This window comes from Corvus cornix, chromosome 1 (genome assembly GCF_000738735.6).
Source record: "Corvus cornix cornix isolate S_Up_H32 chromosome 1, ASM73873v5, whole genome shotgun sequence".
Classification (NCBI taxonomy): Eukaryota; Metazoa; Chordata; class Aves; order Passeriformes; family Corvidae; genus Corvus; species Corvus cornix.
Genome location: NC_046332.1, coordinates 46,800,104 through 46,827,012, shown reverse-complemented (window position 1 = coordinate 46,827,012; position 26,909 = coordinate 46,800,104). Strand labels below are relative to the sequence as shown.

Genomic DNA, 26,909 nt, shown 5'->3' with positions numbered 1-26,909 from the left:
TACATCTTGTTACTGTTTGATTTTGAAAGATGCAACAGTGTGTGGTTAGATGGCTTGGAGGTGGGGATGAAGCAGATAAGAAGGGAAAGAAAGTGGCTAAAGCAAATAAGCTGGAGAATGTAGCTCTCTAACCTGGTCCATGCAGAGGCAGGAGAACCCCACTGAACTCAGCTGCTTGTGGATCAAGGTAGTAAGAGTTTCATGCATAGCAGCAGCCTGTTGTGGAAGGCAGATCATGTGGCTAAAGCATTTGGTTGTCGTAGTTCTTTATGATTTCTGAACAGTGATGCCGTGCATTTCAGTTGATCTGGAAGGCTTATTGGTGGGAAAGAGAGGACTAGACTTAGTGGAAAGGTAGTCTTGGCACTGCTAGGAAACTTCAGTAAAACAGGAATTGGAAAACAATTTTTCTTTTTTTCTTGAAAGAAGTATCCTGGTGTTCTCGGTTCCTTGGAAATACAAGACTTCGTTAAAAAAAACCAACCCAAACCTGAACAAAGCAAAAACAAAAAACCCCAAAATGAAACCAAAACCAAAGCAACCAAACAAAACGATCCCTCAAAATTCCTGTCATTGCTTGTTGGGCCTTTGCAAGGCATACTGAGCTGCAAGTGCTCAGTTGTTAAATCTCCAACTCATGCTGATGGTCAGTAGTTTAGTAGGTGAAGGTTCTATGCTGACGGTTAAATTATCATGTCAATTTGGATACTTTTCTCCTGAAGTTGTATTTATGCCCATTATGGATTTGATGTGAAGATGACAAGGTATTACATAGGTGATTAAGGCTAGTTAGTGCAATATGGTTTTTTTTAAGGCAGAAGAAATAGTAGTTACAATTCAGTTATATGTATGTTAGTTACAATATTTATATATATATGTGTGTGTGTGTGTGTATAGATATAAATAGGAAAAAAGCCAGAAAACATTAATCTGAAAAAGTGTGTATTGTTCTGGAGGATTATTCATAGCTGAGCGTAAGTTGTTCTGAAATGGGAAATGAGGCATTTTAAAAATGCAGTGCAGAATTTCTAATTTCTCTCATTCAACCCTGCCTCCTCCAACATTTAAATTCCATGTTTTGATGAGGGGTAAGCCCCTCATCAAGTGCTTGGAACTGAAATGAAAGCTTGCCTGTTCATGGTGTTGAAATTTGGGTGGATGGTAAATTCTCTGATAGTTCATCCAATAACAGAGGTACCAGTGATAAAAGTGTGCCCAAGGGCCTTCTGGGTCTGTGATACCTCTTGTGTTTGGTACAGCTCCTTATCATAACTGAAACAGCTACTTCCTCCATATTCTAAATCTATCTTTACTTTGTTATCTTTGAACTGCTTTCTAACACTGGCTTTTAGACTTTTTGGTCATGATCCCTGCCTGATATTCTGATGAAGTACTAAGATAAAAATCTTCTACCCTGTAGCACAGCCAAGTACAGCGTGGTGACATTTCTACCTCGATTCCTGTATGAGCAGATAAGAAAAGCTGCAAATGCATTCTTCCTCTTCATTGCCTTACTGCAGGTATTGTTTTATTGCTTTGCCTTGTTTATAAAATGAAACGATAATGCAGTAGAAGTAATTTCTGTTGTTATGCTTAACTGCAAAGAAATTATTAAACTTACTTTAACAGTAATATTAATGAGGTATGTAGTTGCTAATTGAAATTGGAAGACAGAGACTTCTTTCAATGTAGTTTGTAAAGTCAAGCCTCTTTTATTCTTAATAAGTTAAAATAAGTGGTGTCATAAAACATGGAGCTATTGACCATAGTTAGAAAAGAATGTGTGAATTCTTGTGAAACTGCTATCTGTTTAGGTAGTCCAGGTTATCACTGCTTCCATGTGAATTATATAATTTGTATAATTTTCTTGTAAAGAGAGGAGAATTAGAATAAAAGGCATGTACAACAACAGTATCTTTTAACTTTATGGCATAGTTTCTTCAAACCTACCTAGACTGTAGGTTAGTTTGCCCACAGAAATTGCATGTCTGTCAGGCACAAATCAGACAGCAAGTCAGAGAACCTTGTGTTCTCTCTTCTGAGAGCTTTGCATAAAATTCTAAATGTAGAGGAAATTAATTTTAAATACAAATAGAAAATGGGTCTTTTTTCCCTCTGTTCACAGCAAATTCCAGATGTCTCTCCAACAGGAAGATATACCACCTTGGTGCCATTGCTATTTATTTTGACAGTTGCTGGCATCAAAGAAATCATAGAAGACTATGTGAGTATGATTATGGGGAAGGTTGTGCTAAAGACCAAATGTTTCAACAAAAAGCTATAAAATGCCAGAAAGCCGTGCATCTCTGAAGTCTATTGAGTCATTGCTCAACAACAGCAAAATATCCTTTTGACTTTCAAAGCTGTTAACTTGACTAGAATTTCTGTAACACACTGAGATAAATAAGTATTTTCATTATAGGTGGTGTGCAAGAAAACAGTAGAAATCAGGACATTTGTTTCTCCCTCTTCAAACTTAATGCTTTTACTGGAAAGACATTGTAGAGTCCTGGCAAATATGTGGCCCTTTAAGATGGTCTTGAAAATGGGGGTTGGGGGGAATGCAAGCAACTTGAGGACAGAGCAGAATGTTTTGGGGAAAACCTGCACTAACTTGCTTGTATACTTTGTCAGAATGAGGTCTTTCTGCTTTGCCAAGTACTGGTGAATAAAATCATTTGGATATCAGTCTAAACAACAGCACGTGGAATTTATAGTATGTCTACCATCTAAATGGTCCTTATTGTTCATTTTGTTTTTCTTCAAAAAAAACCCAGCTTTGGAGGCATTTTTTTTGCCATTAATACAGGTTTGAGCCTGACTTCCAGCATGGGGACTCTCACTTTGAAGTTTATAATTATACTCTTCTGCAAACCATTTGGATTTAGATGATCTGTGACTTTAAAACAAACAAAAAAACCCCATAAAGACAAAAAAGGACCCAATGTATCATCTTGCAATTGGTCGTATTTTTAGCTCTAATGGTTTTGGAATTTGTGATGAAGTGTAATGAGGTGTAATGAAATGTTTTGTTTCCTTACAGAAAAGGCATAAGGCAGACAGTGCAGTGAATAAAAAGAAAACAGTAGGTAAGACTGAACAGTCTGTAAGTATTTAAAATGCAAATAGTGAATGCTTACTTTTGAACAATTCTATTGCTTTAACTGTCATGATGATGAGGAATGCATACCTTGTGTACTAGGTACTTACCAGTAATTTAGGATTTTACTTTGCTAAATGTTTCAGACTGATGATTGATGGTCTGACACTTAAGGGTGAGGCATTGGGAGGATTATTAGAATTTATAAGTTCATGTAATTTCAAGGTTGTCCAAAGTCACATAATTCTCAGCTCCTCCAAGAAAACCAAGCAATTTTTTCCCTACCAACCTCCATCCTGATTATTCTAACACCAAACCCAAAACCAAAACATCCAAAACTAAAAAAAACCCAACAACCCCCTGCAACATTAAAAGCTGCTGTCAGAAGAATTTTAAGTCATTTTTGTAAATGCTGCTGCCTTGTAAATATAGGAAGTCTGGAGATTTAGTAGCTTTGCTTTCCAGAAGTGTCACTGAAAGAGAATATAACACTGATATCCACTGAATGCCTACATGTATCCCTAATGTATGGACAGCACTTGGCACTGTATACCTGAAGACATCAGTCATTTTCTTCACCTCCCTTAACTGAAAACCTGTGCAGAAGATAGGAAGAGCTTGTCAGTGGTCACCCTGTGATTGTCCTGTGCCATGGTCAGGGCAGCTCCATGTTCCTGTGCTGGGCAGCTTCACTTCTGCTCCTCTGTGCAAATGTGCAGGTGAAATGGGAATACAGGGACTTGAGCTCTGAGTAGAGCCCTTCCCTCCCAAGCACAAACACCTGAGGTGTCAAAAGCTAGAGGAACACTTAAAGGAACATGGGGAAGTGAGCAATCTGCTAGCTCCATGCTTCAGATAGTCCTGCAAACATTATGCCTGTTATTTTTACTGAGTTTGGTGCTTGAAAATTTGGGTTGATCATTAAGATTGTATATTAATACACATCAAAAAGCGTTGCTTTATCAGTTCTCCTAGGTGATGTCTCTACAAGAGTCTGGGAAGATGTTTCAAGTGCAAGTACACTGTATTAGTCATAAGCAATTGGCAATTAAGTGTCTGTAACACTACAGGCCTTGTTATAGGTAATATGAAAGATGGTCCTTTCAGAGGTTGCAGAAGCAGTTATAATTCAGTTGTAGGTAGAGAATGTGTGCCAACAAACACTTCAAGTGAAGTTTGTCACAGTAATTGTGGAGAGACAACCTTAAAGAACACAAACTGTTCTAATGGAGCTAAGTGGAACTTAGCACTTGAAAAACTATTTGAGTTCAGATTTTATTTTTTTACCTTTGAATGCTCTAAATAATTTTTCAATCTGATACTTAAAACTTTATCCTCCTACTTCTTAAGAGGAAGGCTAAAGAGGCTTATTCTTGAGACATATATTACCAGAATGAAAAGACAACTTAAGTTCAGAGTGGAATTAAGATGAATTAAATTTAGATTCTCTGTGTGCCTTTAGGTTCCTCTTTTAGCTGAGTGGTGTCTAATCAATGCATTCAGTGTGAAGAGCATTTGAACTCACTGGGAAGCAGATACCTGCTGTCTGCTTGCCTGTGTCCTGAACTCAACTGCCTGCAATGGCCAGTTGCTTACTGCAGCAGCAGTCATGTAGGCTTTGCATTTATCTTGTTTAGTTTTCTAGAGCAGTAGTGTATCTTCAAACTGCATTTCCTGTATTAAATTTACCATTAAAAACATCAGTTTGCTTTGCAGAGTGGCTTTGGTATGTAGGAATTAAATTCCCTTTAAAAAAGAAGTTCAAAAGTTCTGTCCCAGGTGAGCACTGTACATTTGCATTAGGAGCTGGAGTGTGTTTAGGCTCTGAGCCAGTGTTTTATGTCTTGGATGGCTTCATGTGATGACATTGAATATAGGAACCAGACTCCATATAATTCAAAGTGAAGCCCCTGAGCAGTGTATTGCATAGAGAGCTCAGTAGTAACTGTTCTGATGTATTGATCCTCCCATTATCAAATAACAGAATAAGTAATGAACATTTAATATTGTATGGGATGAGCTCAAATAGTAGACAAGCACAGGGCTAGCAAACTCTGGAACAAGACTGATGGGAGATGCTTACCCTTCAGGAGCCTCACTTCAAATGGCCCTACATACCTGGATGTGAATGACAGCATGAATTCCTAGATCCAGAGCTGGGTTTTGGTGTTGGAAAGCCCTAGATAGGAAGTTTAAATTGAAACTCTCTTTTTAAGTTAGAGCAGTCTTTTTAGGTACTTGTCCTTTGTTACTTTAACCAAATATCTTTTGACAATGAATAATTCATCCATTTTACCCTCCTATAAGTATTCTAGAGAAGACCTGTCCTTTTCTGTCCTTTTGAGTACTCCTACAAAACTGGGTTAAGCAGAGTAGGAGGTGCGAAATCACAACCCCAAAATTTCTGAACTGTTTTATGTCTAATGGAAGCTTTCTCTTTAGACTGTGGGATTATGAGTTTAAAAGAAAATAGTTCAGTAATAGAACAGTAAGAAAATAGCTTCAGTAATTTGCTTGGCTATTTAATTTTAATTGCTAAATTGATTTCAGTAAGCATTGAGAGTGAAATTGTTTTCTAGAGTAAATTGCTTACTAGACCAAGTCCAAAGCACTTGAAGCTGCAAAATACCTTTGTGTGTGAACATAAAACAATGTCAACTGAATGTTTACTGAAATGTGTCCAAAATTTTCTGGTGGAATAGGGAGCTGTCTAAACCATGGCACAGGAGAATGCTGACTGTTGCAGCTCCTCTCTGAGGGTTTGAGTTTTGAGTCAAGGCCACAGGTATTTTTGTTTTCACTTGAGATTCTGGATTCAGGCTTTCTCCTGAGCTCTGAACTAAGCAGAGCTCAATTCAAGAGCAGTGTGTATGAGGGAGAGAAGTGGTGCACCAAAACTGTTCTGCCCTTAAACTGCCTGTACTTGTTTGGTTGAAAGCTCAGCAGTTTTTAGGTACATCACTGGCAGCACTTCTGTTGCTGCCCACCCATTTTTTGATAAATAGTTTAGTTCACTGCAATCCATTCACTATAATATTAAATATCAGGATTCAGTGCTTCCATGTGTGGCCTGAGGACAGGAGTCGAGAAATGGGTTTCTTCTGCTTGATCTGTTCTGACAAGTCTTGCATTCTTGTTTGTGGAGTGGCCTATCCTGGGTAGGATGGTCAAGGCTGTATTCAGCAGAATTTTATTCTGAGAGTGTGGTATTATTTTCAAATGAGCCACATGTACGAATTGCATAGAGCTGAGGAGAAGATTGTTCGTATTCAAAGTAGGGGACTGACCTCTTCAACTTTGATCTGTTGCACGCTGCACTTTTTGAGCACCTTTGAAGACTGGCTGCAGCTGCTTTCAGTGAAGGTGAACTTGCTGTGTTCTGACCTGGACTGGACTGGGTTACTCATCAATAATTGGGCATATTTGACTTTACTGTTTTGGTGGAGTAGTATTAAGTATGTGTAGAACCACCTAGAGGAGGTGCTTGGGTGGAAAGGCATGGTGCAGGGTAAATGACTAATGAGTGTGTTAAGACAGCAGCGTAGAACTGGAGCACTTCAGAAACCAAGGTCTTTTTAGCACCTTGTTTTCTTTTTCTTGTTTCAATGTGAACTTCATCAGTTAGGATCCTCCTTCTGCAAAAGCTAATTGTTGCTTTTCAGTAGGGCTTTGAGCCTGCTTGGCAGTTAAGCTTCAGATTTATATGGGCTGTTGGTAATGGGTGACGTTGGATGTGCCAGAGTCAAAATATTATGAATAAAATGCAAGGAAAAAGATGAGATTTGAAAATTCTGTGGTAAATCATACACAAAGTAAAGGTGCTTCCTGATACTGATTGACAGTGGGCAGTAATTACCCTTTGTTTTAAGGAAGGTCATTTCCAAAACAAGAAACATGTTAGTATGAAACAATGCCACGAAGAAATCAGGCCACCAGCTGTTGTCTGGCAGGTGATAAAAATTATATAAATATGAAGGGCAAATTCTTCCTCATTCTTGGATTCACATACCTACAGCTGTGAACAAAAGAAGTTCCAGCTTCTGAAAAACACATTTCTCATTTTTGTGTTAGTTCCTGTTGTGATCAGTGTTTGCTACTGCTGATACAGTTGTTTTGAAATTTGTCTGAATCAGGATTTTTTGATGGTGTAATCTAACTTTAAGCTTTCTTTCCAGTTCTAAGAAATGGGATGTGGCAGAACATTATGTGGAAAGAGGTAAATAAAACCTGAGGATGGGAGGGAGGGAGGGAAAGCAAGTGTTCAAGAATTACTCTTGCCAGAATTAATTAGGAGGCTTAGAACCAATGTATACTACATGAGAATTCTCTGTCACTGGATGCAGGGGGGGTGGGAGGGATCCTTTCTCTTCCAGTAGTCAAAATTGCCCTGAGCAAGGCACCTGAGTACCCATTTTTTAATCCTGGTACTATGTTACAGTCAAAAGCTAATGAACTGTTGTGTTTTTGCTTGTGCAGTTAATAAGTAAACTGTAAACAGTGTTTTGTTTTTAGTCCACCTGGAAGAGTAACTTTCACTGCAATGCTGTACCTCCCCTGCAAGTCTAACAGAGACTTACTTTCCTGGCTGTGCTGAAAAGTCCCTAGGCTTTGAGACTAATTAGTAAGCTGCTTGCTCAAGTAAGAAACACAAGCTCTGTTGCTGCCTGAGGCACTTGGGACCCATGTTCTGTGAAGCCCTTGGCCAGGGTCTGGTGAGCTTTATTTCTGAGACCTGGAAGTTGCTGAAATGCCTGAGGATGTATCGATCTAGTTGTGGCTCTTAATGCCTTTTAAAGGATAAAATTAGCCCTCTTATCTAGTAATTGAGGAGAACGTACACCCTTTTAAAACCTCTGAGGAATGAGATCAGTCTCAAGACACCTAAAAGCAATCCTGCTGAAGTGTTAGGCTATAGAAGAAACTGAAAATTGCCGGGGATTCTGATGGCTAATGTTGGTTCCTGTTTATGCTGTTCCAAGTCCTATTTTTGTAGAAAGGACAGTGAATTGAAAGATGAAGGTCGAGCCTGGAATCTGGGTTTTTTTTATACTCTTAGGCACTTCTTGAATTGACCTGTGTCTGTACCTGCATATTGTCCAGGCTTGCATTTATTGTTAAGGAATAACATAACAGTTCTGTATGATCACTTTAAGGCTTCTGACTTTTTTTTTTTTTTTTTTTTTTTTTTTTTTTATGCTGAAAGTGGTAGGGAATTTATTTTTCATGGTATCTGAGTAAAACTAACGAATCTGCTTGTTCAAACATACCATCTGTTTCCATTTTTATAAATTAATGTCTTAAAAGTATTTTAAGCCCATTTCAGACTCTCAGTGGTGCATTGGCATTAAGCAGCCTCATGCTTATCAGGCAAACCTGGTTTACTGTTTTGAAAGTGCTGCTTTACTCTTTTTAGAATGAAAGTCCCATGCATGTGTGACTAACTCAAGGTGCTGGAAAGTCTTAGGCCTGTGTAGGAGGAGACAAAGTATTCCAGAATTCAGAACTCTGCATCTCTCATGTAACTGTAGGTCAGGATTATATTATCGATCCATAGGGATGATACTACTTGCTAGTACAAGCAGTGCATCTAACGAGAATTAAGGGAAAATGATAGTGATGATTTGGTATGTAAGTAATACAGATAAGGAATAGAAGAAAACCTTGATACTTAAGGAAGGTAAAGTTTAAAGATAACTTTTTTACTAGGGAAGAAAAGAAAATTAAATAAGACTAAAGAAAACCCCTAAATTTGGATAATGGCAGAATTATAGAAAAAAAGTATTTTTTATTAAATATAAGCCACAAAAGCTCACAATTTCTAAGTGAGTATCTCTACCTTTTTTTTCCCCCTTAGAGAATTGTTTACTTTGCATTGAGAGAAGGGAAGGCTTTGATATTTCCAAACTTGCAGTGAAAAGTACTCTGACTTTCAGAAGCACTGTCTCTAGCTGTTCTGTGCATGATGCTGTTCTTCTGACTGGGTGAAAGAAAATAACAAACTAACATTGCAGACAAGCGAACTGTTTGTTTTTCTCTTCCATGCTACTGTACTCCTGACCACCACAGGTAGCAGTAGGCGATATTGTGAAGGTCACCAATGGGCAACATCTTCCAGCAGACATGATCATAATATCTACCAGGTATCCTGAATGGGTGTGGAAGTGATGTGTCTGATGAACTGAGGTGCAGAGGACTTGAATCTCTGTATTTGTTATTAATAAAACCAGACATCAGATAGCACTAATTCTATTCCACATCTAAAATCAAATTTCAACAATGACAAAACATGGCTTTACTAGGCATGGATTCATGTATCATTGTAGGTAGGCTCTTCTAAAATGAGGCTTTTTCAAGACTTGACTTTATGATTTACAGATACATAATTCTCTGTATTGATGGGCTTGTTGGAAGACTGAAGGTTCTTAACGTGAGCTTTGTGCAGTCAGTGGTTCTATGGCCCTCTGAGGATCCCTCCACTGAATTAAGGAAGCTTAATTTTTCTTCCAATTAATTCCCCTGAGTATTCAGCATATTTTCCTGCTCCCCCCAGAAATATTTCTCTTTCAAATAGTAAATCTGAAAGGCTAGCTCTGTTGGCACCAAATAACAAAATAGCTTTTAGGCTTCATTTGTTCACTGCTTCTCTGGATACAGCACAGGTATGGCCCATCTCTAGCATGGTAGCAACAGCAACCTGTTGAGTCCTGCTTGGTTTAGTTTCAAATATGGGACAACTTCTTGATGGACCCCAGGACAAAGCTGGCCCTCTGTACTGCCATGCACTGCTGACTCATGTTGAACTTGCCATTGATCAAGATCTCCAGGTCCCTTTCTGTGGTAATGCTCTCCCTCATCTCATTCTCCAGTCTGCACACACATCCAACATTGCCTCATCCCAGGTGCAGAATCCAGCACTTGCCTTTGTTAAACTTCATATGGTTGGTGCTTGCCTAGCCTTCTCATTTGTCAAGGTCTCTTAGTTCCTAAAAGCCTTTAAGTGGTACTTGACTGTTAGTCTAGAGTCTAGGTCGTGTAGAACAGCTTGAGGCCAAATCAAGACCACAGTTTGCTTAGACAGATGAGGTTTAAACAAAAGACAACAGCCAAACTCCTGTACTTAAATGTGCTTCTAATAGCCAAACCTTACGCCACCTCCGTAATTCCCTCCTGCCTGTGTGCCTTTCAACAGTGACTGCAGATTACTCTGGTCTCTAGGTTGCAGTTCTCTTACATGATCCAACTTGTAAGGGAACTTGTTTTTCAAGCTGCTGTATTTTCTGCTCCATCCTTCTTGTCTGTGCTATTCCTGGGAGGTTTCAATTTTTTCTAAGCTGTATGCAGAAGCTCAGTCTTTTTGAATTGCCATGTGATGAAGGATAGAGGTACTTTCATTCCATGGTATACAGTATTGTATTTTTTTAAAATAAGCCCCAAACCTTAAATAAGCAGTTGTCAACTTAATATGCAGTTAGGCTGAACTTGGACATCAGTAATTTTCTGTTTCAGCATTAAAGAATATTTTGCTTAAGAAGTTCTCTAATGTATTATACTAAAAACCCCTTCTGACTTATTTCTTAACTGTGTGTGCCAGCTTTTTGTTCTACATTGTTCTACTAACCTGCTGTCATTGATAGCCACATAAAAATTAGAGAATTTAACCCAAAGCATGTTGATTTGGGAGAGGCTTTGCTTGAAATAAATAGCAATTTCTATGGCAGTTCTGCTTTATAATTGGTATTATTCCCATGATTCCTTTAAATGTCAATACTAAGTGTCCTCAGTTCACCAGAAAGCTCTGCATGTTATGAAGGGGGTGGGTTCTTTGCTTGTGTATGTTGATTTTCTGTGTGTGAGCTGATTGTCAGAGGTAAAATCGACAGTTGTTTTTTATCTTGACTCTCTTTTGCTGTATAGTAAAAAGGTGACATCAAATGAATTTTACATAAAGAATGAATTTACATGAAGGAAAAAATAATTCAAATACAACTTTGCATGGAAACACTTCCACATTTCTCATTTCCACAGTTCATTCAGTTTCTGTGGAAATTAGAGGAATTGTATTGTGAAAGGTCTCACTCCTGAGCTAACCGCTTCAGTTGTAGTAGATAAGGTGTTTGACAGAGGTAAAATTGGAATCAAGCTGGTCTCTAATCTGTGTCTTTCTTGGGTTCAGATTTAAATTGCCTGTGTAGGAGGAGACAAAGAATAGACTCAGCCTCTTTCTCTTTTTAAAGAAAAATTAATTGGAGAGAATAACCTAGCTTCTTACTGTTATAAATATACCTGTCCATTTCTTAATTATTGTTGTCCTAAGGAGCCTTTATTACTGAACTGTTCTGCCGATTGAGTACATTTGTTGTTAAAGCAATTGGTTACTTTGGAAAAAAACTAGCCATTTATCAAGAGTATGAGAAGTGATATGCTGAAGAAGCACTTGCTTGAATCCAGATAGGAAACTGATAATCCTTAGCAGCCTGAGAAGAAAGTTGGCAGAAAAATAGTTTTGGTGGTAGAGAGGTTTGGCCATAGAGAGCTTTTGAATCTTGAGTGGTATGTCAGGAAAAGATCTGATAAAAGTCCCCTTCCTTATCACGGGTGCTACCTATGCAGAGCTCCTCTATGTTGGAGGTAGATAAGACCTTAACTAATAAAAAATTCAGTTCTAGGAGGAAGATTTTTGTCCCTGTTGGTAAGGGCAGAAACATATCTGTAAGATGCAGGTCACAGCCCTCAATCCTAATGAACCTTTTTCTCATGCTGGAAGAAAACCTGTTTAGCAGTGACTTTGGATGTACTTCCCACAAGCCCCTCAACTTTAAGGTGACCTTGCAGACATGATTTTGTGTGTTCAGTTCAGAGACAGAATTCCATAGCAGAGAGCATTACTGTCTTCATCCAAATGTATCTCCATTTTATACTGTTCAATACTTGGTATTTCATCCCTAACTCTTGCAGTCGGAAGCAATTTAATGGATTGCAATTCAAAATAATCCACTTCAGGCATCTAAGTTTATCATGACTTGTTAAATTCTTAGTAATCTGATTTACACTTGTCTTTCTCTGTAGTTTGCTGTATGACCACATCCAAAGACGTCTCTGTTAAATATGTACTTTCAGCTGGCTCTTTCATGGTTGTGTACCAGTATGGTGTTCTGTCTTCTGCAGTGCCTTGAAGAAGTCTGTTGTGGACTATATTAGTGCAAAAGTAGTGTACAAAAAAGTACTGAGTTTTAATATTGAAAATCTTACACTCCTTACAGTGAACCACAAGCCATGTGCTATATTGAAACAGCTAATCTTGATGGGGAGACGAATCTTAAAATACGACAGGTAAAACAGACTGGATTCCATCTTTTTTCTTCTTTTAGGTGTTTAATATTAGCTATGAAGCACCATCTAGCTTGCATGGCAACAATACAAGTGCTTTTCTTTTGTTGTTTTTTTAAAAAGCATCTTTCTTAAAGTGGCTGTAATTTGCCTTTTCAACAGATACAAACACAAGCAGTAATGCATCATGTGCAAGTGTAAGGAACTAACCTGGAGCAAATATTTTAAGCCCACAGAGACAAATCAAAGAGACCTGGGATGTGTTTTGCTGAAGGTCTAGTTAGTGGAATTTAAGTGCTGTACATAAAAAAAAAAAAAAAAAAAAACCAAAAACCAGCTATGCTTGTGATGCAAATTGCAGTTTTTCATGTCACGAGTACCATTTTATGAGCATTGTGCAGAGGCAGCAGCTGAAAAGGATCTTTTATGTATTTAAGTTAATTTGTTATCTCTTTCTGGTAAGTAGAAGAATTTATTTGGATCTTTCTAGTTTTGTTAAAGAAGTACTGTTGATTATAGTGTTTAGAAATAGTTAAGAATCTTCGGCTTCTTTCATTAAAAAAAAGAATTTAGATTAGGATTTCGAAACACAGATAATTTGTTTTTAAAAAGCTACATTTGCTCCTTCTTTACTACATTTGTAGAAATGTGATTTACTGTTCCAGATCAGGCTACTAAGTCAGATGCTGAGCTCCTGTAAGATTTTATTTGCTTCAGGACATGCTTAAAATACAAAAATACGGCCTTGCTCTTGCTTGCAGTGCTGCAGTCAAATTCTGGCAAAATAAACATTAAATGGATTCCTCTGTTTGTAGAAAGGCAGTGGGTGCTGTGCATGCACTCAAATGTGGAGTACCAGTACATTAGGATGCAGTTGGATGACAGGCTGATCATTAACCTTGAGCAGGATCAGAGCATATTGGCTGCAGTGGCCCAAGAGAGACTACACTTAAGAATGACTGTATTTAGCAGCCATAACACATCAGTGCACCTACACTTTGAGAAAAAAGCCAGGCCTGTTTACACTGCTTTTCTCCACTTCCTCGTGCATGTGTCCAACTTCATGTTTTGTGGAGGTTACTTTCCTCTTGGTGAAAGAAAGATCATGATATCTATGTAGAGAGTTTCAGTCTTGTCAGGAGGTTCATATGTGTCCATAATGAATCTTCTTTGCAGGAAAGAGGTATTAAATATCAAATAAACAACAAAAAAAAACCCACGAAACCAAAACATAACAACAAAAACCAACCCCAAAAAAGTAACAACAACAAAAAAAAACCCACCAAAGCAAAACAGGACCCTGACCTCCACAGATTTAATTACATTTGTTTTCGTAGATGTTAAAAGGAAGTACCATTTTCCTAGGTTGCCTTCTAATAACAGTTTTTGACAAGAATCTCCTTTGAATTGTTCTGTGCAGGGTCTGTCTCAAACTGCTAGTCTCCAGTCCAGGGAAGAATTGATGAAAGTATCTGGGAGAATAGAATGTGAAGGACCCAACCGCCATCTCTACGACTTCACTGGAAACTTGCGCTTAGATGGTCAAAGGTATTGGCAACAAAGCCATGAGTTCATTGGATTAGGAAAAATGTTTCCTCTGTTCTTTTAGTCTATAACTCTAAGCACATGCGTGTTTTTGCTGGGGAAGAGGAGAGTAATAATTAATAATTATTAATCAGAACATCTGCCAGTATAAGATAACACAGTTCTATCTTCATATGGAGCCTTCCGCTTGTTACGGGAGTATTGATTTCTTTGTAATTAATGGTGATATTTTATTAGAATGTACATCTGAAGAGAAGGACTCAGGGAAATGGTTGGGGTTTTTAGGGCCTTCTTGTTACATAAGATACACAGAAGAAATGGAAACCTTTCCCTTTCAACTAGAGCCACAGGCTGCACCAAGGTCAGGTGTATAGAGAAAAGTGATCCCAGAACTTGGAGGCTTTGTCAGGGTGACGTTGATTTTTACAACTCTTGAAAGAAAAGTATGTAGTTTTAGTACTTAAATTTGCAGTTTGCGAAAGGTTGGTAGGAATATACATGTTTTATTTGGCCGTGCCTGTTTTCCTTCACAAAATGTATATTCCATGGGCAGCTCAGTGCAAGAATAGCAGATGATCACTTGAGTCCCACTTGAAAGTCATGTGGGTAACACAGGTTTTCTCAAACGCTTGTTTAATGGTATATGTCATATAGTTTGCTTGAAATGGATGGTCTCTTTGCAAGTGTGATGCTTCTCTGTCCTTGATGTGAGAGAGAATGTACTAGCCAAGGTCAAGTGCAGAATAAGCTTATTTATGGCTGCCATGTAAGTTCTCAAGTTTACTACAGAGGTTCCAGTGCTTTCTTCAGTTGTGTGGACAATCATTATATTGCTAGTACATTCTTCTCCTCTTGTTGTTTGGGGTTGTTTTTATTATTTACTGGGGAATAAGGCTGAGAGTAGAACTACTTTCTTTAAAATGTTACCGAGAACTGAAAGATACATGAACTTCTTGCTTTGCAGCCCAGTTCCTGTTGGTCCAGACCAGATCTTGCTGAGAGGTGCACAGCTGAGAAACACTCAGTGGGTCTTGGGTATTGTTGTGTATACAGGACATGATACAAAACTCATGCAGGTAAAGGTTTTAAGGGGATTAAGGGCATGTTTTGATAGAAGTTGGTCATCTTTCCTGTATTCTCGTTGTCATTGACTTGATTTTATGGAATGGTTTGGCTCATTATAGTTGTTTCAGCCCTGGAGGCCTTGAGGAATACAAGGGTCCATTGTACTTGTGTTTGCATGTGCACATGTGCAAACACTTACAGAAAGTGAAAGCAGTTCAATATGTAAGGAGAACTGACTTTCATTGCAGTTTATCTGGTAGCTGGATGACATTTAAAACTGAGGCTTGACAGCTGAGGACATAGTAATAATCATGGAGATAATTAGATTAGGACTGTAGTACTAAGGGAGGGCCTGTCAGGGAGTGCCTGGAGAGACCAGCAACATGTATATATTGTTCACTGCTGCTGACCATCGGTGGGATGGACAGCAGATGCTCTAATGGACTCTGAAAGTAAAGACTGGGTTTACTTCAGCAGTTTTCTCTTGTATAAGCCATTGCCAGGTTCCTTTTTTTTTTTTTTCCCTGATGCTGTCTAGAATTCAACCAAAGCACCTCTGAAGAGATCAAATGTGGAGAAAGTGACCAACATGCAGATCCTGGTTTTGTTCTGTATTCTCCTGGTAATGGCCCTTGTGAGTTCTGTAGGTGCCTTATTATGGAACAGAACACACGGCGAAGTCGTCTGGTACCTTGGCTCCAACAGTGAGTATGCAGGCACTGAGCCAGGGAGGTATCAGCCTGTAGGGCCAGCCACGCTCTTAGCTTCACTGAATTAATGCATAAAATAAGAAATAGAAAACAAAAACCGCCACATCTTGCTAGGTTTTTGATGACCTAATATTTTCTTTTTTTTTTGAGAATGGGCTGACATAAGTGAACTTCCCAGTGAGACTTCTGAAGGTTAGGTAAATATCACTGGGCTAGCACCCAAGGAGCAGGACAGAAACAGAAGAGGGGGAAAAATTATTCTTGGATATCTGGTGTTCATTTCTTTCATCTCTGTGGAGATACCATACACGATTTTTTTTCTCAGAGGAGGTCAGGTACTGCAGCCTTATGTGTGTCTGACTGTATTTGACTGCAGGATGGTATCAGTCTGATGCTGACTTCAATTTTATGTTGATATAGAGATGCAAAGGATTTCTCTAACTTTTTTTCAGTCAGAAATGCTGATCTGCTCTTTTAGAGAAAACCAAAATGCTAAATGTTACAATTGTTATTTATTGGGTAAAGCTTCTGTCTTTTGCTTCTGTGATTTTGTTGTGAGAAAACTGATCTCTTAGCATGGTTATTTGAAGGGTTTTATTTGATTACATTCTTAGTCCTCAAATTTATTAGTTCTTTATCGAAGACGGGCATCAACAATGAAGTACTCCCCAGCAAACTTTTGAGGAGGTTACATTAGCTGTAAAATGTGATGTTAGAAGCATTTTGAGATGCAGATCTTAAAGCAATTATCACAAACTGCAAATGGCTTGTCTGCTGATGATGCAAAACAGATGGCAAGTGTATCCTCTGCAGTTTAAGAATTGTAGTTGTGGTAGTAATGAAAAAAAAACCATATAGGAAGAGCATGGAAATGCCCCATATTTGATTCTAGGTTTTGGTAGTTGTAATGTCTTCTAGTAGCAGTGTCAGCAATGTTCAGAATTTCTTGCCTGCTCTCTCCCTTGTTTTTTAAATGAGTAAGTTTAAATTTGTGCCTTACAATGACAGAAGTAATACTGGAAAAGATGAATGGGATGAACTCTTGAACTTGCAGTATAAAACAGGTGCAACTTGCAATAGACTAGGATGACATAATAGTCTGTATAGATGCCTTTTTGTAAATTTAATGCACAGTTTCTATAGCTTCTGTAACTACCACACACAGGAAAGACACTTTTTCAGGTTAGGCAGGTAGATGTTAAATTTTGGTTATATGTCTCATCTCTGTAAAAAATTGTATTGCAGAATGTTCCAATACCAAGCATGCTTCTTCATTCTGCAAACTTATCAAAGATACAGAATTAGGGTGTGCTCTCACTTGGAGGTGCCTTTGTCTAAACTCTGATATTCATTAGGCTTCAGCAATTTTCTCTGGATTCTGTCTCCTCCTAGTTTGCTTCCCTGACTTCTAATTACCTTGTGATGCTGAAAACCCTTAGTTGTGGACTCTGACCTTGTTGTGCTGGGTGTTCTGTGTGCTGACTGAAGTGCCTCTCTAAGTTTCTAGGGAAATGAAGAGCATACAAATATGGAGACTTTGATTATAAAGAGAGGCTGTGGGCAGCACCATGAACAGGAGCTTTCATCCTGTGTCTCTGCTGAGCCTTGTACATTCCTGCTGGCTATCTATAAATGCTTCCCCTTCCCTTTAGAACCATTTGTGATGTCAGACTTACTTGGGCAAGTTGTGCAATGCTGTCACTGTTAATAACAGCTTCTTTGCTTAAGCAGGGTGCCTTAGTTCATATACTAGGCAACTGTTTAAAAGTCAACTTGTTCTCATAGATTTCTTTAGTATAGGTAAATTCTCAATTCTGACAGTGATGTCAGATTTTAGAACTAATTTTGGTGTTTATTTTTTGTTTCCTAACTCCACTGAGACAAGTAGGCACTTCCTGAAAGATGGTTATATTACTAGTGACATTGGTGGCTCTTAATTGGGCAGTTGACATGTCAGATAAATGTCTAAATTGGGTTATAGTGGGGAATATTGTACTTCTCACCATCTGTCTAGCAAAAATTGTTCAGAAAGAGTTCGGTTCTTTAATATATAGCCTCAGCAACCTTGCTCTTCTTTACCTGGTATAAAATGCTGTGTATTTAGGCATGTGGTCTGTGGGTGTTTTATCTATCTTCTATTGAAATCAATATTAAAATTGCCCTTACACTAGGCATCAACACACTAGCTGATTATTTTAGCATTGCTAAATCTGATCAGGCGAACTGCATAAAAATGATTGCCCCTATACCACTCTGACTTGTGTCTGCTGATGTCCTGTGTCTTTTGGTCCACAGAAATGCTGTCTGTGAACTTTGGATACAATCTGCTGACGTTTATAATCTTGTACAACAACCTTATTCCAATCAGCCTTCTGGTGACATTGGAAGTTGTCAAGTTTACTCAGGCTCTTTTTATAAATTGGGTAAGTAGCAAGAATGAATGTATCTCAGTTCTGGATGTTGACATTTAAAATAAAAACCCACTTAACATCTTTGCAAGATTTTCTAATTACTTTTCTGATGCAACTTCTGGGAAACTCAGAGGGTTTATTCTATATCAGTTCTGTGTTTCACAGGAAATTAAAAGATCTAGTCATGGGAAGGTCCCCTGTGCAAATGATGACTTGTATTTTAGGCCTTTAGGATGAGAAGGAAGTCTCAGCTCTTGGTTGAAGGAGATCTCTCTGCTGACTCACGTTCAGTAATTATCTTTTGAAAACTCTTCAGTATCTTACAGCTTCTCTCAGACACAGCAGAGGGAAAGACTAGACTTGTTTGAAGGTGTGGAGTTTGGTTTAGGGTTTGGCTGTGGCCTTAAGGTCACCTCTGGTATGGACCGTAATGTTTTTGTAAGGAGATAAGTTGGCGCTGCCTCACGCAAGCAAACAGTAATCCCTCTGTTCAGGGAAGCTTTGACTTCAAAATGTCTGTCTCAAGTTGTGGGCCAAAAATACTGTAGTGATGGCTCTCAAGCTGGACAAAACCAAGAGGAATACCTTTTGTTGGTATGCGTTAATCCTTGGACTTTGAGTAATGTAGTAGGTTCCTATAAAATACATGTAAGTGAAGTTTAAAAAGTCTGTTCCCTGAGCTGCTTATAATGTACTAGAGATGCATATCTGAGAAGTTGCTTTGGTTTGTGTGGCAGCTGTTTCTTTTACTCTCACAATAAAATGCAGTAACAGAAAGAGTTTATTTTGTGGAGCCACTAAAATTGTCTCTCCAGTCATCAATGTGGCTAGAACAACTGATTGTTGTAACTGAATACCTATGATTATCATGGCTGGTGCATGAGCTTCTTTCTACTGTACTAAGTTTCTTTTTTTACTGTTGTACCTTTAGTTTATTAACTACCTGTAGTTGAATCTGGCTTTTCTCATGTCCATGTAGTAAAGGAGGCATCCATATCCATCCTGGGATGATGTTTGTCTCAAGCATTCAGAATGCCCACTCATAGCATTAAGACAGTTAAGCCAAGCTGGAGCTGACTAAAAGAAAAACAGGGACTTTAGTGCTTAATTTGCATAACATAAGTCTTAATTTTGCTCTCATTTCAGGACATAGATATGTATTACCCTGAAACAGATACACCTGCAATGGCCAGAACCTCAAACCTTAATGAGGAACTTGGGCAGGTAAAACAACGTTTTCTTAAGTGTCGTGATTGTGATATGTTGTGTTGAGAGAAGGTGTGAGAGCAAGATGTACAAATCTGCTTTATTCCGTTGCTCTGTGTTACTCGGGTTAATGGGACATTGTTATTTTCTCTAGTCTGAGTCTTACAAGTGAAATAATGAGACATCACAGGATTAAATGTAATGTCATATAGGCAGTTTTATGTTTGGGAATTGAAACTATTTCATATGTTCACTCAACTTTATTCTCAAAGGTATTGGAGAGATGCTTTGTGGTTTTGGCTGTCTGTACCAGGACAGAACGTACAGGGCTAAGCTTGGCTGAAGAGCAGGCCAACAGCCTAGACTGTGTTATTAGGTCTTGATGTTTCTGACTACTTCACAGGAGATGCCAGTCAAAAAAATGCAGTTGTATTCCTGATTTAGATAGTGTGTTCCTTCAAGCATTCCTATTTTCCTTTCAGCTAAAGATAACTGTATATTAACTTCTAGTTGTTGTAGATTTCTTTATTCTGTAAATAACATTTCTTCAGACTGGAAGGGCTTCCCATAACAAGCTTACTGGAAAATACGACTTTGCTATTGGAATTTTGTAGCACCATTGAGAAATGCTAGCTTTTTTCCTTGACCATCAAGGTTATAGGTCTGTAACGGAACTATGTGAACTTCATAACTTGTGTGAATTTAGTGTTAGAGACAACATTTATGTATCTAAAAGACACAATAATTTGCTGCTCAGTAGGGGCGTAGTCAATATTCTTCCTGCTTAAACCGATTGACGTTTTTCTTATGAATGCTAAAATTTGATTTGTATTTAAATCGCTTTGATGTGACGTTATCAACCTCTAAATTATGGTGTTATTTTTGCCTGAAGTAAAGTATTTGTGGCATAATGTATGTTGGTGGCCCATATGTTATCTTCAAGAATAGCTTACAAGTGATTCTGTGTAACTAGACTGAATTTTTTGATTCATTAATTGAATTACATGTTCACAGGTGCCCTTGATATTTTTGTTTTATGGTGAAATTATTAATGACTTAAAATTCCTCAGAAGTTTGGGTACCCACTTTGACTTCTGGCTTGCAAAGGCTCCCTTTCCAATGCTGTATTCAGTAGCAGTGTAGTGCACAGCTAAAGGATCACCTTAGAAATAGTGTCGTGCACTGTCTTGAACTGAATGGCGATTATTGAGGAAAAGCTTCTTCTAACTCTAGTTACCTGTCACCCCAGGACATCAAAGTTGTTTGGTCTTTAAGTTGTCTCACTCTTTCATGTTATTACCATCCCTTCCTACATGTTACTTGTTGAAAGTCTTAGCTGGTGCAGAGGTACAGCTGTGGTGTTATTAACTTGCAATTAGTTTTGGTCTGTTGTGGCCCATTGAAGGTGGGAATTGTGAATCTGCTAATGCTCCAAGAGGTCATGTTGCTTTGTTGGGGTTGCCTCTTACATCTACCTTAAAGTCACTGTTTCCATTAAGGGATTATTAGTTTGGGCAGTGCTGACTGTGGCAGTGTGTTGTGTACTTCAGGACTGCTCATGACTGGACATCAGAAAAAGCAGCTTTTGTTTGCCTGCAGAATACCAGTTGGACTTACTCTAGCATATTCCATGCTAATAGTGAGGGGAAAAAGCCCCAAACATTTCTGGTGATCTTTGAAACACTGAATATCTTCAGTGTGTAAAAACCCAATGATCCTTCAACAATCCTGAGTCTTTGTTTTCATTTCCAGTCTTGCTCTTTGAGATAGGTACAGTTGAAAGATTTGATAAATGTCCAAGTAGCACAACCAAATACATCTGTGGTGACCACACTGGAGCCTTGGCAATTGATATCTACTATTTGAGCCCTTCCACATTTAGAGATAAAGAATTAATGCAATTAAATAATTTGCCTGATTATTTTTCAGTAGATTTGGTAGACAAATCAAGCTGTAATAAGCCTGCATTGGCCAATATTGTGACATTTGAGCAATATGTCTCTGAGAATCTTCCTATTTTCTACTTTGAGCTTGTTACTATGCAAGTTGAAAATCAGACTTTTTTTTCCTTTCCAGGTAAAATACCTGTTTTCTGATAAAACAGGTACTCTAACATGCAATATCATGAACTTTAAGAAATGCAGTATTGCTGGAGTGACATATGGGTACGTATGACTTTTTAAAAAACTGTGTGGTTACTACTGGTACAAAATTTTATATTGGAAAAGGTTTAGAACATTCTGTTCTTCAGTTTATATTCTAGCATGTTTTGTGGTCTTAATTAATAGCTTTCATTTTCCTGTCCTGCAGCACAAATTATGAAAGTCAAACCTGGGGAGTACTTCACATGAAGCAAAGAAACTTGCTTCCTAACTGACATGATCATGATTTAAACAAAACCAGAAGTGCTAAATAAGCTCTGGCTTTTCAAGAGGGAAAAAGTTGCAGTCCAAGGGTAGCAATTATCAGTCATATTTCTGAGACTTGAGAAGAACCAGAATTTTTTTAGAACAGTGTAGTTGTAATTATAGAGTTTAATGTTCCTTGTACAAGAGGGATACCTGCTTACTGGTTTTATTCTGTTCTGACAAAAGGATCCCTTTGAGTCATCTAAATCTTTGTATTTGCTTCATTTTAAATGGGTAGTCTTCAGATCTCAGTGCAAGTTAACCTTTGAATTTCATGGTAGCTAAATTAGATATCTCAAAAGGCAGAAAACTTGATTCAAATGTATGAACAGCTGAACCTGTGGTTCCAGCATATGTTTTTGTGTGATGACTCATTGATCTTCGCTTTCCACCTATTTTTTTTGGTTACTAAAGTGGAATAAATGTTCTTTTTTCCCTTTTTCTACTCCTCAGTCACTTTCCTGAGTTGGAAAGAGAACGTTCATCAGAAGACTTCAGGTAAATATATTCCAAGATGTTTGTGTTCTGTATAGCAGAGTGGGTACAATCTATATAAAGACCGCTTTCCAATTTGGGACTGGAAGAAGCCCAAGGCAGGAATCTGTTTGAGTAAAATGGTCTTCCAGTGGAAGCCTAATGCAGAGCTGGTGGGTGGTGATGGATCCACTCTTCTGCACAGAGAGTTGGTATGTGAACGGGGTGAGGAATAGGCAGTGGCTGGGGTGGCTGGGATGCTAATGCAGTGCTTATTTATAATTGCAGACAGTCAAGTTAAAAGCTAAAAGTAACCTACTTTACAGGAACCTTAGAGACTGAAGCTAGAGCCTGAATGTTGCTCTTTGCAATCACTAAGTTCAGGCCTGATAATGAGAAGAAAAGGGACTTCTTTATTAAAATGCTATGTTTTAGTAATTAAGCTGAGAGAGAGCTTGATACGTAGGTCTATCATGTCCAGAGAATCCCACTCCTTTTTATTGAGAACTTTAATCAGTAGAGGTGACAGGTCTGTCCCATTCCACAGAAATGAGTGAAGACCCAGAGGTGTTACGCAGGTGTCAGTGAAGCATATTGAGGTTATTGGGAAGGAGGGGAAGAGCCAGGGAGGGCTGGCATGGATTTGAATGGCAAATACAGGCAAGAAGTGAGAGTTCCTACCCAAGAAACAGGTAAACACTGAATGCTGTTAGAAAAGCACTTGGTGGTGAGCTAAGCTAGGCTTCTCCACTGGTCCAGCTCATTTTTATGATCATCTTTTAGGAAGGTGATAAAATTACACGTTTCTTTTTTGTTGAGATGTAATTTCTATGGATCCCTCTTTTCTTCCAAGATATTGCTGTTTCCTTCATTGCCATATTTTCTTTCCTTGCATCTTTCTTTCCTAGTCAGTTCTGTGAAAGTTTCTTCTGGGTACTTATGTGGAGTACTCAGACTTAAAATCCTCCAGGGGTCAGCTTGAAGCAGAACACTGTGACTAGGGAGGGAACTTAGGGATATTGAACTTTGATCTATTTTATAAGTAAGCCTCCCTGAAATCCATGTATCTTAAATATGCTTAGAAACTGCTGTTGCTACATCTGTGCCAGGAGGTGCATTGACACGTGAATCTTCTGAAACACGTCAGCCATAACCATTTTGGGTTTTTTGCTGGTGCTCATTTTCAGCACTTTCTGCATTACTCATATGATCTTTTCTCAATGCTTTCAAGGACACTGGAGTCTTACTTTGCTTTTTAAATTTGCTTCCCAAGAAAAGAGATGAAGTACTAAGATTGGCAATGTTGCCACTTGTTTGAATGTGCTTGTTTTGCTCTGCAGCCAGCTACCTCCTTCCACCAGTGAGTCGTGTGAATTTGATGACCCAAGACTGCTGCAAAACATTGAAAACGATCATGTAAGTCTGCTCTTTGAATATCACGCCTCTTAAATGCCCTATTCTAGGTTTGTCTGGAATTGAATGCTGAACAAATCTATTTGTGTGATTAAGTCTGCTCTGTGATTGTGTCATGCAAGCACAGAGGGGGCAAATTGGAATCAAAATAGCTGCCTCCAACGCCTTTCTGCCCACTTGTCTTACAATTGAATTAAAGAAGCAATGGCATTGATATGGATACCAGCTACCTATAAGGCAGGTTCATGCTGTTGTATATGGAAGATAATGCTTTGTAACAAGTTATGATAGAAATTATAATTCTTTAAAAGAAAAACTACATGGAGTGTTCAAACATCTACACCATTTTTAATCATAATCTACAGCATTACAAGGTAATTCTGGAATGAGCCTTGTTTTAAGTATTGCAAGTGTTTGGAATTCTAGTTATATAAAGGATGCAAAAGATGGGAATTAATTGCATATTCAAGCTTAGCATAAGCCTTAATGATTAATAATCTTAGCCTAGCTGTTGAGTCCTAAAGGGACCTAGTCTTTACAGTGTCAGTTCTTTGTTTATTTGGGAATCATGCAGCTATGAAGTGTCTGACTGGACGCAAGACAACTAATTCACTTGCCAAAAAGCATGACCCTTGTTCTTTGCAGGCTGTCTCACAGTATGGGGTCTGAGCATTGGCAAGCACAAACTCAAGCAGCTGATTGCTCTCCTTAGACAGTATAGCTTCTGTAACTGGGCTGGTTAAGTTTTGTATGAGCATCTAAAATATAGTTGCAATATACTGTTTGTGTGCAGGAAAGCTTTTCTTTCTGTTCTGCTGTGCAGTACTTAAGAACTTGAAACACAGCATGGTGTGAATGCCAGAAGGGAATAATTACTTGGTGTGGCACTATGTGTTCCTCAGGGTGATGGAGCCTAAAGATGGCTCCTCTGCTCTGACCTCCAGCAAGGTCACCCTCTCAGAACAGTGCCCTGGTTTCCTATGTGGCTTTTGTAATCAGGGACACTGGAAGGATTTCCACTGGACGTGACTTGCAGCCAAGATTCATGTATTGTCCTGTTCCTTTGAGTCCTGTTTGTTCATTTATGGCTACAATTATGGCTTATGGTAGTTGCTGACTCCAGGTATTCATTCTGGTTTAGGTGTGGGCTGTAGGTAGAATGTGTTTGAGCTTTTTCTGGCTGCTGCTTTAGGTATGCATGCAGAAAAATGCTTTGGTATATTTTAATAGACTCAGCAGAAGGAATGTATCTCAAATGAGGTCTGAGATGGAATTTCTCACCTAGCCTTGAGATGGCCCCTTATTTTTGGGCTACCTAATTATTTGATCTTCTCTGGGTAGTTTCTGCTTTGGGGGATAGACAAAATACATGCTGTTGTAGCAGGCAAATAGGGGATTTTGGTAGCTTCCTTAAGTGTCATTTAGTCTAGACAGCTCAGAATTCTTTTGCTGGTCACTTAGACAAATACTGATGTCATTGCACAGCTGACTGTTGGGCTGAGCATACTGTGTGAACTCGGCCCTCAGACAATCAGTGTCACAGAAGACAATCACTTCTGGCTAATGAGAAGTACCTTGTGTAAGCCAAAGATAGTTTTCAGAGCCTGACTGTACTGGAGGAATGGGTGCCACCCTCTGGCAAGTGGTGATTCAGCACAACACATGGGAATGCGAGAACTACACGTAACAGTTTGCTTAGCATGTTCAGGTGTATTTGTCAGTCTGTGGGTGAGAGGAGGGCTAAATTCCAGGATATCGGTAGAGGGAAGGGTCTTTCCAGTTTTTTTTTTTTTTTTTTGCATTAGGTCAGCTGTTCAGATGCATAAACTGCTTCTTTCTATCTAAAAATCCATATTATCTTCATTTTTACAGCTGATAGATAGCTGCAGATGCCACTTGCAGATGTCTGTCAATTTCTACTCATTTAGTGAACTGAGGTGAAAAAACAGAAATGTTCTAGCACAAGCTGCCTAGTGGAGTTAGATGGTACAGTACTTGGGCAATTAATTCCCTCTAAACATTTGCCCTTTTGCAGCTGAAGCTGTAAATGTGATCTCTTCCAAACTCTCGTTAAGTGCTCATTGCTCTGGTCTTGAAGATTTTAATCTTTTTTTCACTTCAGTCACAAGTGTTAGTTTAGAACTGTCTCAGTGCCAAGTAATTTTCTTTCCAGGTTGAAAATAAAAAATTATGTACTTGTACTCATGAGACTGTCTTCCATCTGCTAGGAAGATTTTTAGCATCCTGCATCACCTCTAAATTTCATAGCTCTTCTGGGCCGCTGGTGTGTAAGGGCTGACTGATAGCCAAGTCCACTTTTGAGCAGCAGTTACTGAATTACTGCCCTGTAGGAAATGTTCCAGGGAAAAATAACTTGTCTTGAGCACATGTAGAGGTTTCTCTTGGCTGCTCTGGTATTTTAATGTGGAAGAAAGTACATAGGTTTGTCTGCCTGTGCTTTTTCTTTGTATCAGCTTCTGTTGGATGAACTGTGCGGCTGACCAGGTGTACGATGCTGTCTTGTTTCTACAGAGAAAATAGCATAAACTTAGTCTAATAAGAAAAGATCAGGTTTTTTCTAAGACTAGAAGGAATGTTTGGTTAATGTGCTAGACGGTCTTTACCTTGGTGCTTGCTGGTTGCACATGTGCTGTGAATGAACTCAGCATGGCGATGCAAGCCTGTTTGATGTGGGGTTATGTTTTACACTGATGATAGGAGAGCAGGGAAGGAGGTCAAGAAGTGAAGAAACTAACAGTCTTGGTTCTCATCCTAGACTCCTCTGTCTCCCAGGATTCTCCCTGAACTTCATCTGTGAATTTCCATTTGCATATGAACTTTCTTCTGTGGCCACCAAATTATCTCTTGGCCAAGAAGTGGCAAACATATATATAGATATAGCTGCAGATGCATGAATGGGTTCAGTGAGTATGTGTGATGAGAACTTTAGCAGCTGACCAGGCAGAACAGACGACTGTTGTGCTCACGTTGAGCCTTTACCACACTGAAAGTGTTTGTTTAGACCTCACCAACACGTCTGCTTATTGTTGTGTAGTGTGTGGGAACTGAGGCTATTATCCCATCAAGCTTTGTTGAAATGACAGCTATCATCAGCTGATTCTTAATTCCATAGGAAAGCAGCTAATGCCACGGCTAACTGGGATGAAAAACTGGGATTTGAAATACAGGAGGGGAAAAAAGCCATGTTCAGGTGATGAAAACCTATGAGAGGCTCTAGTTCAGATTGCTG

At 38.7% G+C, this 26,909-nt stretch overlaps 1 protein-coding gene across 1 annotated transcript in view; it reads left to right on the top strand.

Moving 5' to 3' along the window:
- ATP8A2 (ATPase phospholipid transporting 8A2) overlaps positions 1-26,909 on the top strand; it is a 320,460-nt gene that overhangs the window by 47,525 nt on the left and 246,026 nt on the right. The window contains exons 3-16 of the mRNA XM_039565493.1: positions 1,421-1,520; positions 2,126-2,224; positions 3,044-3,089; positions 7,276-7,316; positions 9,167-9,240; positions 12,361-12,430; positions 13,848-13,975; positions 14,937-15,048; positions 15,576-15,741; positions 18,043-18,170; positions 19,305-19,382; positions 21,441-21,529; positions 22,226-22,270; positions 23,587-23,662. Coding sequence (XP_039421427.1) covers positions 1,421-1,520; positions 2,126-2,224; positions 3,044-3,089; positions 7,276-7,316; positions 9,167-9,240; positions 12,361-12,430; positions 13,848-13,975; positions 14,937-15,048; positions 15,576-15,741; positions 18,043-18,170; positions 19,305-19,382; positions 21,441-21,529; positions 22,226-22,270; positions 23,587-23,662 — 1,252 coding nt within the window. The remainder of the gene's footprint in view (positions 1-1,420; positions 1,521-2,125; positions 2,225-3,043; positions 3,090-7,275; positions 7,317-9,166; positions 9,241-12,360; positions 12,431-13,847; positions 13,976-14,936; positions 15,049-15,575; positions 15,742-18,042; positions 18,171-19,304; positions 19,383-21,440; positions 21,530-22,225; positions 22,271-23,586; positions 23,663-26,909) is intronic.